At 38.9% G+C, this 15,143-nt stretch overlaps 2 protein-coding genes and 1 long non-coding RNA gene across 5 annotated transcripts in view; 2 read left to right on the top strand and 1 right to left on the bottom strand.

Annotated features, from left to right (window-relative positions):
• Nucleotides 1–844, bottom strand: part of LOC108569093 — a 1,661-nt gene extending 817 nt beyond the window's left edge. The window contains exons 1-2 of the long non-coding RNA XR_001891320.1: nucleotides 514–844; nucleotides 222–419 (exon numbers count right to left, since the gene is read on the bottom strand). This is a non-coding gene — a long non-coding RNA (uncharacterized LOC108569093). The remainder of the gene's footprint in view (nucleotides 1–221; nucleotides 420–513) is intronic.
• LOC108569091 (protein roadkill) overlaps nucleotides 1–5,636 on the top strand; it is a gene marked incomplete at its 5' end in the record, with an annotated part of 6,965 nt that extends 1,329 nt beyond the window's left edge. The window contains 6 exon segments of the mRNA XM_017930499.1: nucleotides 1,256–1,377; nucleotides 3,318–3,597; nucleotides 4,125–4,302; nucleotides 4,407–4,585; nucleotides 4,710–4,852; nucleotides 4,917–5,636. Coding sequence (XP_017785988.1) covers nucleotides 1,256–1,377; nucleotides 3,318–3,597; nucleotides 4,125–4,302; nucleotides 4,407–4,585; nucleotides 4,710–4,852; nucleotides 4,917–5,061 — 1,047 coding nt within the window. The 3' untranslated portion in view covers nucleotides 5,062–5,636.
• Nucleotides 5,637–8,459: 2,823 nt separating this feature from the next.
• LOC108569092 (guanine nucleotide-binding protein G(q) subunit alpha) lies at nucleotides 8,460–14,808 on the top strand. Of its 3 annotated transcripts, none has more exons than XM_017930503.1 (8): nucleotides 8,460–10,418; nucleotides 12,366–12,550; nucleotides 12,667–12,821; nucleotides 12,912–13,040; nucleotides 13,112–13,241; nucleotides 13,346–13,499; nucleotides 13,611–13,718; nucleotides 14,355–14,437. In XM_017930503.1, exons 1-8 carry the CDS (start codon nucleotides 10,295–10,297, stop codon nucleotides 14,435–14,437), a joined length of 1,068 nt encoding a protein of 355 aa, XP_017785992.1. In that variant the 5' UTR covers nucleotides 8,460–10,294. The 3 variants fall into 3 exon arrangements, with proteins under 3 accessions (XP_017785992.1, XP_017785991.1, XP_017785990.1); XM_017930502.1 differs by lacking the exon at nucleotides 13,611–13,718 and adding an exon at nucleotides 13,962–14,069 and having other exon boundaries at nucleotides 8,469–10,418; XM_017930501.1 differs by lacking the exons at nucleotides 13,611–13,718; nucleotides 14,355–14,437 and adding exons at nucleotides 13,962–14,069; nucleotides 14,726–14,808 and having other exon boundaries at nucleotides 10,295–10,418.
• The last annotated feature ends 335 nt before the right edge of the window (nucleotides 14,809–15,143 follow it).

Below are 15,143 nucleotides of genomic sequence, written 5' to 3' on the forward strand. Positions count from 1 at the left end.
TTTTTTCTTTTTCGTATTTCTCATTCGATTCGAATATGCAAATAGAACAATTGATTAGTGTGTTAAGGTCACATTTTGAATTTCAATACGATTGCTTGCTTGCTGGCTTGCTTGCTATACTGCTAAAACAGACGACGACTACGATATCTCGCTTCATATTAACTATTATCATTCCTTTCCTACTACTATTACTATTATTAGTGACATCGCCTCTTGCTTACTATTTTCTTAATTAGGCGATTCTGAACTGACCCAATTGTCCGTGTTGCGCATTCGAGAAATGTATCTTGCAATGTAGAAATTACTTTACATATTCGCAATTTCAAAAAGGTTAATGTAGGCAGAACATGCGCACGTCCACGAGGATGTAAGACGTCTAGCTCGTCCTTCGATATTTTAATCACCATCCTTCATCGCATCTGCAAATGTAATACATTTAAAAAAACAAACAAAAATCGCAATCTGCACTTCATAGATTATTAAATTACACAAAGTTTCTAATTACAAACTTACGACATCCTGATTTTATGCCGACAATGGCAATCCGGTAAACACATGTGCTGGATTGGTTGCGTCCGAGCGCGCCTTCGAAACTTTCAAATAAAACTTTTCAAAATGTGTCAGAGGGTAGATTACTTCTCGGGCGAAATAAAATTAGAAAGAGTGAAGAAAAGAAGCGAAAGAAGAGCTCAACTCACGTGCAGTCAGATGTAAAGTAGATGGAGATAAATACGGACGAATACGGAAACGGATCCTCTCCACTCGTGCGTCTTTTGTTCTTGACTAGAGAATTCCCTCCGTACAAATGCGTACACCGAGGTGTCTCCTCTGTGGACGTATGCAAATTTCCCCAATTTCAGTCTGGATGACAACAACAACGACGATGATGATGATGAAGATGATGTAAAAAATAATCGGTTGGTAGCACTTTCGATTTCCCAATTTTTTTTGTTTTTCTTTTGTTAATTATACTCACCCGTTGTCAACGTTATTGTTTGCGTCGGTTGTTGTTATCGTTGTTGTTACGTCAGTCTGAAGAGAGAGATGTATCGCATTTTGGCGAAGATGCTGCGGGTTCTTCTCTTCCCTCGACGCGGAGGTTGCTGCTACGCAGTCGATTGTGCCCGGATCAACCCCGCCGCCGCCGCCGCCGCCACCACCTTCCGTTCCGTACCTATCATTTTTTCTCTCCTCTCATCACATTTGCTTCTTTTTTTATATATTAATTAATACATTATTTTCTTATTCTTTTCAGGTTAAAGTAGTCAAGTTCAGTTATATGTGGACCATAAACAACTTCAGTTTTTGCCGGGAAGAGATGGGAGAGGTGCTAAAATCTTCGACGTTCTCCGCTGGCGCCAATGACAAACTCAAATGGTACGTGTTACAAAAACAAACAAAAAACATATTGCACGCGCGCATGTAACTACTTCAATCGTCATTAGTGTAAAATGCTGTTGTGTTGTTGCCTTGGTGATATGTGCATTAACGTTCGCCTTAACGTACAGATAGGCCAAATAAATGTACACGTGATAATGAAATTATCTGCACAGACACATTTTTGTAGGCACGCGGGCGAATCAATTCCTGCTGACATTCGAATTACGCAACTCCTCTGCATATCGAAAAATTCAATAACTTTGCACGTTTCTTCTTCCATCTGCAAAGTGTAGAGCAAGTAGAGGTTGTTGCTTTTTTTTTTTGTAAGAGAGGAGTCTCTCAATTTTCTCGAGTGTGGGTAGCAGCAGCTACATTATATCTGGTGGGTGTTCGCATTCAGGTCACTAGACTGCGTGTTGTGTACTCTTCGATTGTATCATCTGCGTCTACTCTGGCTGGCTTCACTCTGTCCCACATATTTACGGGCCATCTAATATTCGATAGGTTTAATGAGGCAATCCTTTTATTACTACGATTGCAGTAAATGTTTTAAAAATTGCTAATAATTCGTTCCCAATATTTTTTGGATATTTAATTTTCGCTTTCACTTTCACCCGTAAGCATGCACGCACGCACATTTAGCAACCTTATTCTTGGTGTATGTAATAATAATAATAATGTACGTTATAAGATTTCGTGCATAAATCGCGAATTTCTATCTGCATCTCTTCGACTTCGATGCTCGCGCACCTTTGTTCTGTTTTTTTTTTAAACTTATGTTCCTTTCGGCCAGATCTGCCCCACAAAAAATGAAGTTATGAATATTCGCGCGACGCGAAACTTTCTACAAGACCAAGACTTACATGTATATATATATCTATATATACAGTTTCGTATTTGTACAGTCCATTTCGCACCTCTCTGTCGAAATATAGGCTATGCGGAGGAATGGTAATTCTCTCTTTCTCACACGCTGCGATTGATCAATTCACTAATTTAGAATACGTAACGTATAGGAGAAAAGAGTTGTAGTAGTCGATGGACGTATTGCTTCGTCGTGTATTTCGTTTGCATGCTATGAATTGATTGAATTATCTAAATCTTTTCCATCAAGCTTATTACGTGAAATGAGCCGAATGCACACACACACACACAGTCGACAATGGGCAATAATTGATTGTATTCCTTTAGGCCTTAGCTTTATCGATTAGAATCGTTCGTTCAGTAAAGTATGTGTGTGTGTATGTAGTATTTTTACTTTAAACGAGTGTTCGTCTCTTTTTCTATCTATCTCAGTCGGACCAAGCAACCTTGGTTGGTTCTGAAGGTTGCGCCCAACAAATAATTTAATATTCATTAATAATACAAGCTAAGCAGAACAACAAACAACAGCAGCGACAAAAAAATAATGAAATGATGTGTACTTGTATACATAGTATACACATGGTGCCCTTGTTCGAGTCTCTGGTTTTGTCTGGAATCTGTCTTCCGAAAACTTTCGCAAAAGTATTATTTATGTAACATCAGCAGCAGCAGCAGCAACAGCACCAGCAATATAAAAGTATTTACCTTGAGCGGTAAAACGTTTATAGTACTATAGTAATAATGACCTTTTTCACTAAGAACGAACCAGTCGAGAGTGGCGCTTATATGACGACGACGACAACAACAACAACAAAGAGACAAGGCTCAATGGAAACTGGATCTCTCTCTCTGTTTATCACTTCTTAAATTATGTCTGTCTTGTTCATCAGAGATATCGTACATATTCTTCAGAGTAGTATTGATCGTTAATAATAATAGTGAAAAGTTGATTTATTTAAATTGCAAGTCGCCTTGGCATTATCCATTTATCTATCTTGCTTCCGTTTTGATGGAATGTATGTTCGTTCATTCTCAGTTTGCCACTGTTAATATTTGTTTTTAATGTGTTTCAGGTGTTTGCGGGTGAATCCAAAAGGACTGGACGAGGAGAGTAAGGACTATTTATCGTTGTACTTGTTGTTGGTGTCGTGTAATAAGAGTGAGGTGCGCGCAAAGTTCAAATTTAGTATATTAAACGCGAAACGCGAAGAAACAAAGGCGATGGAGAGCCAGAGGGCCTATCGGTTCGTGCAGGGCAAGGACTGGGGTTTCAAGAAGTTCATTCGAAGAGATTTCCTTCTGGACGAGGCCAACGGTCTTCTGCCGGACGACAAGCTTACCATTTTTTGTGAAGTAAGTAAATACCATCATCAATTTACACATACGTATTTGACCTCAGACGAGATCATCATCATCATTACAATATTACATAAGCATCATCGCATCGTCGTCAACTCGGTGAGACGGACTCCCCAGACATTTGCTTTGCCTTTGCTCCCTTTGCATTAGCATTGACGAAATAATTGCGGCAAAATCATTGACCGTGAGGGCTGTCTCGAATACACATCATCAACATGTCGTGTATTTCGAATTCCATCTCTACACCTTGATGGAAATAGTAGAATGATCAGAAAAAAAATGTATGTCTACTATCTAATTACATTGTTCACTATCGATGATTGCTTCAAGTCTTGACCAAATTGTAAAACACTGTTAAAAATAATAAATAAATCGGCGCACATAACGGTTATATGCACGTTCGGAGAGCGAATTATTTCGATCAATTATCGAGTAATCAATTTAGCGGAGTTGAGAGAGAAACGAAGTGTCGTCAAACGCTACTAAATTTTTTTTAAACGTTTTTTTCTTATAATTTGCAGGTGAGCGTTGTGGCAGACAGTGTGAATATTTCGGGTCAGTCGAACACGGTGCAGTTCAAGGTGCCCGAGTGTCGATTGTCCGACGATCTGGGACTGCTCTTCGAAAACCAAAAATTTAGTGATGTTACGCTATCGGTATCTGGTAGGGAATTCCAAGCACACAAGTCAATTTTAGCAGGTAAACTTTTAATACTCATCATACATCATCGTCATCATGACGATAGATAATGATAATGATGTTGATCAGAATCTTAATACTTATATTCTTCATTTCGCACACAGCAAGAAGTCCCGTTTTCCAAGCGATGTTCGAGCACGAGATGGAGGAGCGAAAGCACAATCGGGTGGACATAACTGACGTGGACCACGAGGTGTTGCGGGAAATGCTGCGCTTCATATACACGGGGAAGGCGTCGAATCTGGAGAAGATGGCCGATGATCTTCTCGCGGCTGCGGACAAAGTACGTCGAATAGCATATTATATTTTTAACAGATCGTGCATTCGTCGCCCGGCGCATCCACCACACCTTCTCTGTTTGTTTCCTTTTATTTTTGTTATTTATATTTTCTCTCTTCTTGTTGCAGTACGCATTGGAAAGATTAAAAGTGATGTGCGAGGAGGCGTTATGTACAAATTTATCGATAGAGAACGCTGCTGACATCCTTATCCTGGCAGACCTGCATAGCGCCGATCAACTCAAGGCTCAGGCAATCGATTTCATAAATACGTAAGTGTTTGATTTTTCAATCAAAAAAACAAACAAACAAACTCACATTCGTATTATTTTGCAGACACGCGACGGATGTGATGGATACGCCCGGTTGGAAGTCCATGATTCAGACGCACCCGCACCTCATCGCCGAAGCGTTTCGTGCTCTCGCAACACAACAAATCCCGCCAATCGGACCACCACGTAAGCGAGTGAAACAGAGCTGAAGCCCGTAGCTACTGCATATAGCATAAACAGCAGCAGCAGCAGCAGCAACGACAGCGACAACAGCAAACAAACAGACGGAACAGACATTATAAACAATCTTACAAACAAACAAACAAACAAAAAAAAACATAAACCAAAAGAAACCAACAAACATCATCAATCAATCAAACAAACAGTCAACAAAATATACAATACAACATACTACTACTACTACTATTATTAGTACAACAGACGGACAGCGTAATAGAAGCAACGTGTTTTCCTTGCATCTTCTTGCACAGTTCTTGTATGGACGGGATCACAACTCCCCTCGATTCCGCGGTGGCAGACGACGAAGAAGAAACCGATGATGACGATGATCATCGGATAGCACCAGCAGCAGCAGCAGCAAGTGCGTTTACTTTGATCGCGGTCCGAAATAACCCGATGAGATGAGACCTAACGCATTTGGAGGAAAAAGAAAGAGAATGAAATGGAAAGCGAAAAAGAAAACAAAATAATAATAATAATGATAAAATTAAAATAGTGCCAGAGACTGTGCTTAAATGTGTTCATACCTAGAATGAATGAAAGAGGACATGTGTGCGAATGAAAGAGAAGAGAATTAAAGTTAAAACAAAATAATAATAATTGAAACGAGTAAAAGATAGTGAGAGACAGACACTTGGAAAGAAGTGATTTTATTTTTTAACTTTCCGAGGTTACGTTAGTAATATATATATATTAATTATTACGTTTCATTTATTTTCTTTTGCGTGCGGCTGTGTGTGTGTGTGTGTGTGTGTGTGTGTGAGTGTATTTCGTTATTTGTATAATTAATATCTTGCAGTTTGTGTTTTTGCCGCTGTGCGAGTGAAGAAATACTAGTGACGAAAGTACACACACACAGAGAGAGAGAGAGAGAGAGATGAAGTAAGATGATAATGATGATGCCAACTACTTAACCGATTTTCTAATTTTTTAGAAGAAAAGTAAAAGCAAATATAAACAAATTGAACAACACAAAATAAGAGAGCTGAGATCTCCACTCTATATTCTGCTACATTATCCAAACAAGCCTCCATGTATACCAAAAATTTAAATAAATACTAAACAGTAGCTTACCGCACACACACTCACACACACACACTTGTATATATATATGGATGAAAAGTAATTGAAGTCGTACAGACACACTACTTAAATGTTTTGTTATTTTGTATATATTTATATATATAATGAGATGATGATGATGTTGATGATGATAGATAGGGTGAGAAAGTAATTGTATGTATGCGTGTGAAAGGAGGGATGAAAAGGATAGAAAGAGAGAGAGAGAGAGAGTGAGAGTGCGTGTGTGCATAGAACCAAAACACCGAATCATCTTTTGTTGTTTCTATTCTGTCACCGCCTCCTGCTGTATTTCTAGATTATCCGGGGGTGCGATGCATACCTTTATAACATAAATAAGAAGATGAAGAGATGAATGAGTTCCAAAGAGGAGGGAAGGGAAGAAGTAATTGAAATTGTGTATAGATGTATTTTTTAAGTAACGATTTGTATAAATAAAACAAAAAAAAAAAGAAACCAGAGGAAGAATGAAGAAAAAAGAAAAAATATTACATGCAAAAGTGCAAGAAAAATCTTTTGATAAGGCGATTGATTTAATTGATTGATTATTATTATTATTGTTTGTATTATTTTTGTTTTATATATAGAAACGAACGCGCGATCATTGAATGAAACACGTTTTCCAACGAAAAAACAACAAAAACATGAAATTGTCCTCTCTACCGCTTCTCCTTTTATCATAATCTAACCACACACACACACATTTTGTTGTCATCAATTGTTTCGTTTGCTGTTGCTATGTAATGATGATTCTGTGTTTCTAAATCTTTTGTCTTCTGGACAAGCAAACAAACCAACACGAAGTATTGTGCATATATATGTGTATGTATATATATTTAATGATTATTACGAGAGAGGGAGAGAGAGAGGGAGTTTGTATGTTGTGTATGTAAGTATGTATGTATGTGTGTGTAATTATTGTTTTAATATTATTATTTTTTTTTTGTTCGTTTTGTTTGTGTTTGTGTTTTTTTTTTGTTTGTTGTTTATTTGTGAGAAAGAGAGCGAGAGAGCGAGAAAGAAGGAGGAGGAGGAGGAGAAGAAGAAGATGAAAACTCACTGTCCCACTCAAACAAAGTTTAAAGATAACAGAATTGTGATATAAACGACCACAGCTTGTTCCTATCGAGGGACTTTACATCCTCTACTATATTGTTTAAGTTTAGCTTATTAATTATAATTGTAATTACTAATAATGATCTCTCTGAATAAGCTAAGGTCAATGTTTTACATTTATTATTATTATTATTTTTTAAATTCAATGTTTAGAACTACTTACTTACTATTTCTTTTTATTTTGTTTTTGATTTATTTCCGAAAAATCCCCAGACCCAGAAAACCAACCCTTATCCTCGACCCCATCCCCTCCCCTCCATCATCATCAACAACAACAAAGCTTATCTATCCACACCCTCACCACCACGTACACACACACACACACTTACAAAAATAATTGAATCGAAATCAAAATGCCTTCGTTTTTCTGTTATTCTCTTTCCTTGTTTTTCATTTACATTCATATATATATATATAAACTTCCTGCGTGAATTTCTAATTTAATTAATTTCCGGTTGTGTAAACAAAGTGAAACAAGAAGAAAATGAGTGTTTCTACACCTACGCGATTCCTCCTTTCAAACTGTTGTTCTTTTAAAAGAGACGCGATGTACTCTTCCACCACCATTTCTTCGTCATATTTTTCTTTAAATTCAACTATTTTCTTTTTCCTGTATTCGCGGCGGGGTTGTCGGTCGTCTTTTTGTTTGTTTTTTTTTTTCTTCTTTTCTTCATTATTTGTACTTGTAAGTGTTAGTTCATTATAAGTATTATTAAAGACATATCTGTTGACCTTTTAATATTCCTTGATTCGATACGACATCGGTTTAAATTGTTTGTTTATATATATATAAGCGAAATGTTATCATCAATGTCTTCTTCGGATGGGTGTGGCTAAGCAGTTACGCAACGCGCGTCTCTCTCTTGAATCCTGCATTACAACATGCTAAATATGATATTGCTACGTGCATTCAGATCTTGACCAAACACAAGTTTACGTTGATTCAAAGCAGGCATGCTGGTCGTAGTAACATGGTCATGGGTTTCCCCACTTATAAAATCAATTTGATTACATATCATGGTGCGCATGAAGTTGCCTATATCGTCACACTCGAACATCCGTTTCCTGCACTGATAAGTATTATTATGATTTTTCAATTACAAATTGAATATTGAAAGTAAGTTAGATAAGTAATTAAGTTGTTGTAATTAAATTGTAAAAGGAGGAGGTAGTAGTATTTCGAAAATGAGCGGCAAAATGCGACGGAAAGATGGCGCCTCGTTCAGAAGTGGTGCGCGTCAGGTCACGACGCATCGTCGGCCGGCAGCAGCCAGCAGCAGCAGCGCCATATTGACAAATAGGCGGTTGCTGTCGTACTCTATATAGAATAGTGTAGTTTCAATAGAAACCGGAATACTACTACGCATACGTTCGCAGAGAGACGTTCGCGGTTGTCGTGTGACGAGGGAGAGAGAGAAAGAGAGAGTGGAGGAAAAGAGATAGAGCGATCGAGGAAGGAGGAAGAACTGTATGTTTTGTCCATCTGTCTGTGCGTGCATGAGTGTTTGTGTGCGTGCGATCGTAGAGGACTCAGAAAAGTGTGGACGAAGAAGTAGATAGAAGAAAAGTGGTGTCCGCCGCGGCTATCGCGACCTCACCTTACTACTACTACTACTACCACTACTTTGCAACCAATCAAATCGACGACGAACTGTCGAACTGGTCTGTCAAATCAGAGCGTTGTTGAATTACGTTTTCCACCATCCTGGAAGCAACACCACAGATATATTGTTGCGTGCTGCTGACCGAAACAGAAAAATAAATAAATATTAATATACATATTTACACGCACACGCACAGCCAACAAACAACATTCGTTTGTATCGAAAGACGACACACTCACACACACGTACGAGAACGTCAAATAATACGTATACACATAGAAGAGACTGGTGCGCTCGCGCGCTCTTACACACACACATACACTCACATATATATATATAGTGTAGAGGTGTGTGTATTGTGAGTGTATGCAAAAGTCGTCCCCTCCTTGGTGTGTGTGTGTGTGTGTGCGTGAATAAGGAAAATGATCTAATAAGCGCTGAAGTCTTCTTTCCTTCCCTCTAATCCTGTTTGACTCTGGTGTTTCGAATGTGCATTGGATTGGCTTCGCTCGTACACCGCACACCGCTGCAATCGAAAAAGACGCACACACAACGGCGAGTGTTGTGTAGCGCTTCTTCTTCTTCTTCTACTCCTCCTCCACTGCCGCCGCCGCCGCCGCCACCTCTTTATCCTTCCTCCTCTGTCACCCAGTCGTCGTCGTCGTCGTTCTCGTCCTCGTCGTCGACATATTCGTACAGCAGTAGCAGCAGCAGCAGCAGTCGTTCGTTTCATTTATCGTCGTCGTAGTCGTCGTTTTCGGTGAATCCGCTTAACGTAATGGGATTAAGTGCGGCGCAAACGGAGCCACTGTAAAGGAGAGAGAATGTTACTGTTCAAAACTGAACTGCACCACACCCAAGTGACAACCGGAGTGCACTGCGATCCTCGTCGCCACCAATAACCCCAAATCAAGCGCAGCAGCCGATCACCTTCATCATTATCATCATCATTAACATCGTATCGTATTCGCAATACAAGTTATTCACATCATTACAAAATCATCGTCATTGTCGAGATTTGCTATTATTGTCCGTCGATCCGCCGCTCTGTTGTTGTTCGTCCGGCGCAAGCAAGCGCTGCTGCTCTGAGGACGAGAAGCAGGAGCAGTAGTAGTAGGAGGAAGAGGACACGTATCAATCGTATCCCAGTTTTGTGGCAGCAGAGAGGAAAAGAAAAGTAAAAGCAAATCCGATCAAATTGGATTCTCCTCTCCACTCCGGTACGTGAAAACAGGTGCACCTAACCCTACTAAAGAGAAGCGACTCAGCCGCCGATCGTCGTCGCATCAGCAATCGCGATCGACATCATCATCATCATTATTGTCATCATTCCTCCTACCTTTGACTCTGGAGACCGCGTGGATGCGAGCGACGTCGAGCCCCAAGTCCATCCACCAAAAGTATGACCATGTCCTGTTGCCAATCAGATGAAGTTAGGGAACAGAAGCGCATCAACCAGGAGATTGAGAAGCAGCTCAAAAGGGACAAGAGAGATGCCCGGAGGGAACTCAAGCTGCTCCTGCTCGGTAAGCACCATCACCAAAATTATTAATAAACACACACATAATCTTACATAACACAAACCAACAAATAACATAACAAAACACACTTCCCCCTGGCAACTGTCACAATCGCATCCTTGGATTGGTCAACAATCAGTTCACATGTACCACTTGATATTTGAGATTGCAAACAAAACTAAATGCAACGAAACATTGCGCTACTCATGAACTCTCTCTCTCTCTCACCCTCAAACTGCTTGCTCATTGATATCGATAGTATGTGTGTGTGTGTGTTCCATAAGGAATAATGAAATTCACGTTTCAATTGATTTTATGGGAACTATGGGATGTGTTCGATGTGCAAGTAAACTGATTTCAAGGGAAATATCATACATTTTGTTTGACCTTTAACTATCATCTTGGTTTTAACCTAAATTCGTTATCTGTTTATAATGGTGGATTTATAATATAATATTGACAGAAAACTCATCCTATCTATGCGTCAATAACATATTTTTGCCTTTCAGATAACCAAGATATGTGTGTGTGTGTGTGTATGTATGCGTGTAAATTACATAAAAATCTACAAGTTTATATTTATTTGTAATGACTGCTTTCATTTGTGTGTATAAATATTTCAATAGTGTTAAACTGATAACATTCAATGTTTATGTTAATTATAACAAAAATTGTTACACAAATGCCATATATATATACTAATATATAGTACATGAATCACATATATATATATATAAACTTAACTAAATAATCAGTTGTGACACATGACACATTGAATGATATCCCTTTTAGAGTATGTGTTTTGACCAGTAATGAATTGCACCTTGAATTTGAATTTAAATACAAAATAATACTTCTCTGCTCCTCAGTCTTTTTGCATGGCTTCTCCATGTCTCCAAATATCTTTCAAATCCAATTAGCTCCCTTACATAATTCCATTTATCCTTTTAAATCCTGCACAAGGTTCATGATTCGATTAACTTTGATGCTCCACCAATATTTATGTATGTATAATGGTGATAATATTAATATTGAAAATAATAATAAATATCCCAAATGGGAGGAGAAGGGTAGTCTATGTAATTGAAAGTTGCATGTCTCAAAACATAATTCAAAAAAGAAAAAAGGGTGAGTAGGGTGAGGGGGTCGTGACTCATGACATATCATGCGATCACTTAGATTTCCCCAGTTCACTGTTATTTTATTTAATATAAATAATCAACTATTAAGCAATCATTGCAAGAAGAAGTAATGGGTATAGATGTAATAGTAGGCTATTTTCATGATATTTAATAATTGTGGGTGTAGTGCCAATTTGATTTAGCGATAAAAAAAAAACGAGTCGTCGACGGTTGCTGCTGCCACGTTTGATTTCGGTTATCTTTCTCGCCTACGAGCAAATACATGTGTATTTGTAGCCTTTCGCTAGACTGCGACGATAACTGCGTTCAACTGTGCTATGGTCTAGCTCAGTGTTTCTCCAACTTTTTGGTCCGCGACTTACAAACATTTAAAGGATGTGTAGAAAAACATACTGTTCCGTCTGTCATCAATTTGTCCGTGACCCCAACCCCCCCTTTTAAGACTATTTCACATTCCAAGTCTGTTTGGTATCCTGTTACTGCTGCTGTGTATTATAGTTACCTAGGAGATGATGTTAATAATTATCGTTTCCATGGCATTGAGTGTATTTTCATTTCGAGCAATTTTGCAGCAATCTATGAACGTATGTGTGTGTGTGCAGGATTTTTCGTCGTTCCCTGTAAATTGGTTGGTGGTGACCGCGGATTCGATAAGCTTTATCTTTACTATACGTCGTCGTTATCAATAAACAATTCATTATTATCCACGATTTCATATGAATATCTTTTTCAATCTAAATAATATATTATTACTCTACTACTTTATTTGAGGTATTAATACTAATTATGCATTATGTTTGTATGTTAAAAGGAACTGGAGAGTCGGGAAAATCGACGTTTATCAAGCAGATGCGAATCATCCATGGCGCTGGTTACTCAGACGAAGATAAGCGGGGCTTCATAAAGCTGGTCTATCAGAATATATTCATGGCAATGCAGAGCATGATACGGGCGATGGATCTGCTCAAGATCAAGTACGCTGAAACGAGCAACATTGTAAGTAATAGTAGTAGTAGTAGTATAGCGGCGGTCGGAAACCTGGGGCGCGGCGACCCTCCTTTGCTCAGTCAATGTCCATTGGATATGATTTGTGTGTGCGTGTTCGATTGCAGGAGAAAGCCGAACTGATCCGAGGCATCGACTTTGAGTCGGTGACGACGTTCGAAACCCCGTACGTGGATGCCATCCAGGACCTGTGGAACGATTCCGGTATACAGGAATGCTACGACAGAAGAAGGGAATATCAACTCACCGATTCTGCAAAATAGTAAGGAAAATAGAAGCGTTTTCACTTTGCCTTTACTTTACGAGAGATGAATTTCATTTCTGATATGTGTGTGTGTGTGTCTGGTTGCAGCTATCTTTCGGATCTTGACAGAATACGGGCCGGCGACTATTTACCAACGGAACAGGACATCCTGCGAGCACGAGCACCCACGACGGGTATCATAGAATATCCCTTCGACCTGGACTCTATCATATTTAGGTAACCCATCGCCCATCACTAGCAAAATGAATATGTTATTACAACCATCGGGTTCTTTCTTGTTCGTGCAGGATGGTAGACGTCGGCGGACAAAGATCGGAAAGAAGAAAGTGGATCCATTGCTTCGAGAATGTCACCAGCATCATCTTTCTCGTCGCCCTGAGCGAGTACGACCAAATCTTGTTCGAATCCGAGAATGAGGTGCGTGCGTTACTTTCAAATCATGATCGATTTCATCATTATCATCACCATCATCGTCATCATCATCATATTCATCTGACTGATTTGTGCCGTTTTCATTTCAGAACCGCATGGAGGAATCCAAAGCATTGTTTAAAACTATCATCACGTATCCATGGTTCCAACATTCGTCCGTGATTTTATTTTTAAACAAGAAAGACTTGCTCGAGGAGAAGATCATGTATTCGCATCTCGTCGACTATTTCCCGGAGTACGACGGTGAGTCTCTTCTCATATTTTCATATGTTCCACATATTGTTACACTTTTGTCTCATCAACAACATTATAATAATAATTAACAATGTTTACTGATGATGATGATGTAAAAAGGACCGAAGCAGAATAACGTGCTGGCCCAAGAGTACATCTGTAAGGTGTACCTTCGAGAGAATCCGGACCCGGAGAGGAGCTGCTACTCTCATTTCACGACCGCCACAGGTTCTGAATACCAACCAAACAGTCGATTATGATCGAGCAGTAGTTGATCATCATCCTTTAACGCTAGAATACTTAACGCTCATTGAATAGTTGCTCAGCAGTTCATTTTCAGATGGACTTTCCCATTATTGCTGTCTCTCTCTTGTATTACTTTGTATTCGTTCGTTCCATCCTTGTTTGTATTTGGCTAGAGTCGTGTAAAAAACGGACACCGTTTCTGTTTTTTTTTTTTGATTATTGTAGGACCTCAGAGAGACGCGATCGCCGCTAGGGAATTCATCCTCAGGATGTTTGTAGACTTAAACCCCGACAGTGAAAAAATCATATACTCACACTTCACATGCGCCACAGGTAAATTGCAAATTACATTACACAATATACATCCATCCGTTCAAACATTAAACATACAATGATCATTAGAGAGTTTGTTAGGTGTGGTGGTAGTCAAAAGTTAAAAGTATTTAAATTGGTGCACTTGACCGTAGTTTGCAGCTTTTCGCTTTTTTTTATTTTGTTTGCTTCTTTGTTTGTTTTCCGCACGTTTCAACTTGTTATCTTTTTAATTATTTTAACATGGGTGTTATTTTTGATTTTGCATGTCTTGCATGTCGTCGACTGCTGCTGCTATCACTGCAGATACCGAGAACATTAAGCTCGTGTTCTGCGCCGTCAAGGATACCATCATGCAGACCGCCTTGAAGGAATTCAATTTAGCTTAAGTCGTTATTGTTCTTCAGTTCGGATTTGTACTCTCCGGATTGTACCCTTAGCTTTAGCAACTTTATTTAACTCTTTAATCATTTGGATTCTCCATATACAATTAACATCTCATTTTCGGAATGTATTTCATTCATCTGTTGCTCTGTCTTCTGTCTTCTTCGCTGCATGTTCGTTCATCCACCTACATTTTCTATATGAATCGAGTGTTGAAAGAAATTTAATTTAATCTCTGATCGTTTCTCTTTTCTCTGTGTGTGTGCGTTCGTGTTCGTACGTATGTTTTCCAGATACCGAGAACATAAAGTTCGTTTTCGCCGCCGTCAAAGACACGATACTGCAATCCAACTTGCGTGAATACAACTTGGTGTAGAAGAGGATGACCATCTGGGCACGGCGACGTCGACGACGACGAAGAAAAAGTCTTCCGATGACGACGACGACGATGGTGATGATCATCATCAATATCATCGTCGGCGGCGACGACGGAGCCCAGCACCAGCAGAGCAGCATCAACAAATAATACATTATATATATATACATACATATATATATATACAAATAATAATTCGTGCGAGAGAAAGAATATAACTATATATATATATATATATATATGTGTGTGTGTATATGTATATACACATATTTAAGGAAGGAAGTAAAACAAAGTGTGCGTATATGTATATATATATATAAGCAACCAAGTGTACG

Source organism: Nicrophorus vespilloides, unplaced genomic scaffold (assembly GCF_001412225.1).
Source record: "Nicrophorus vespilloides isolate i.1.1-1 unplaced genomic scaffold, Nicve_v1.0, whole genome shotgun sequence".
Lineage (NCBI taxonomy): Eukaryota > Metazoa > Arthropoda > Insecta > Coleoptera > Silphidae > Nicrophorus > Nicrophorus vespilloides.

Excerpts from the sequence above, each read along its gene's own strand:
- LOC108569092 (XM_017930503.1), top strand. The coding sequence starts at position 10,295 with ATGACCATGTCCTGTTGCCAATCAGATGAAGTTAGGGAACAGAAGCGC. Across the intron at positions 10,419-12,365 it reads ACTCAAGCTGCTCCTGCTCG|GAACTGGAGAGTCGGGAAAA; the intron begins GTAAGCACCATC and ends GTATGTTAAAAG. Across the intron at positions 13,242-13,345 it reads TGTTCGAATCCGAGAATGAG|AACCGCATGGAGGAATCCAA; the intron begins GTGCGTGCGTTA and ends TTTTCATTTCAG.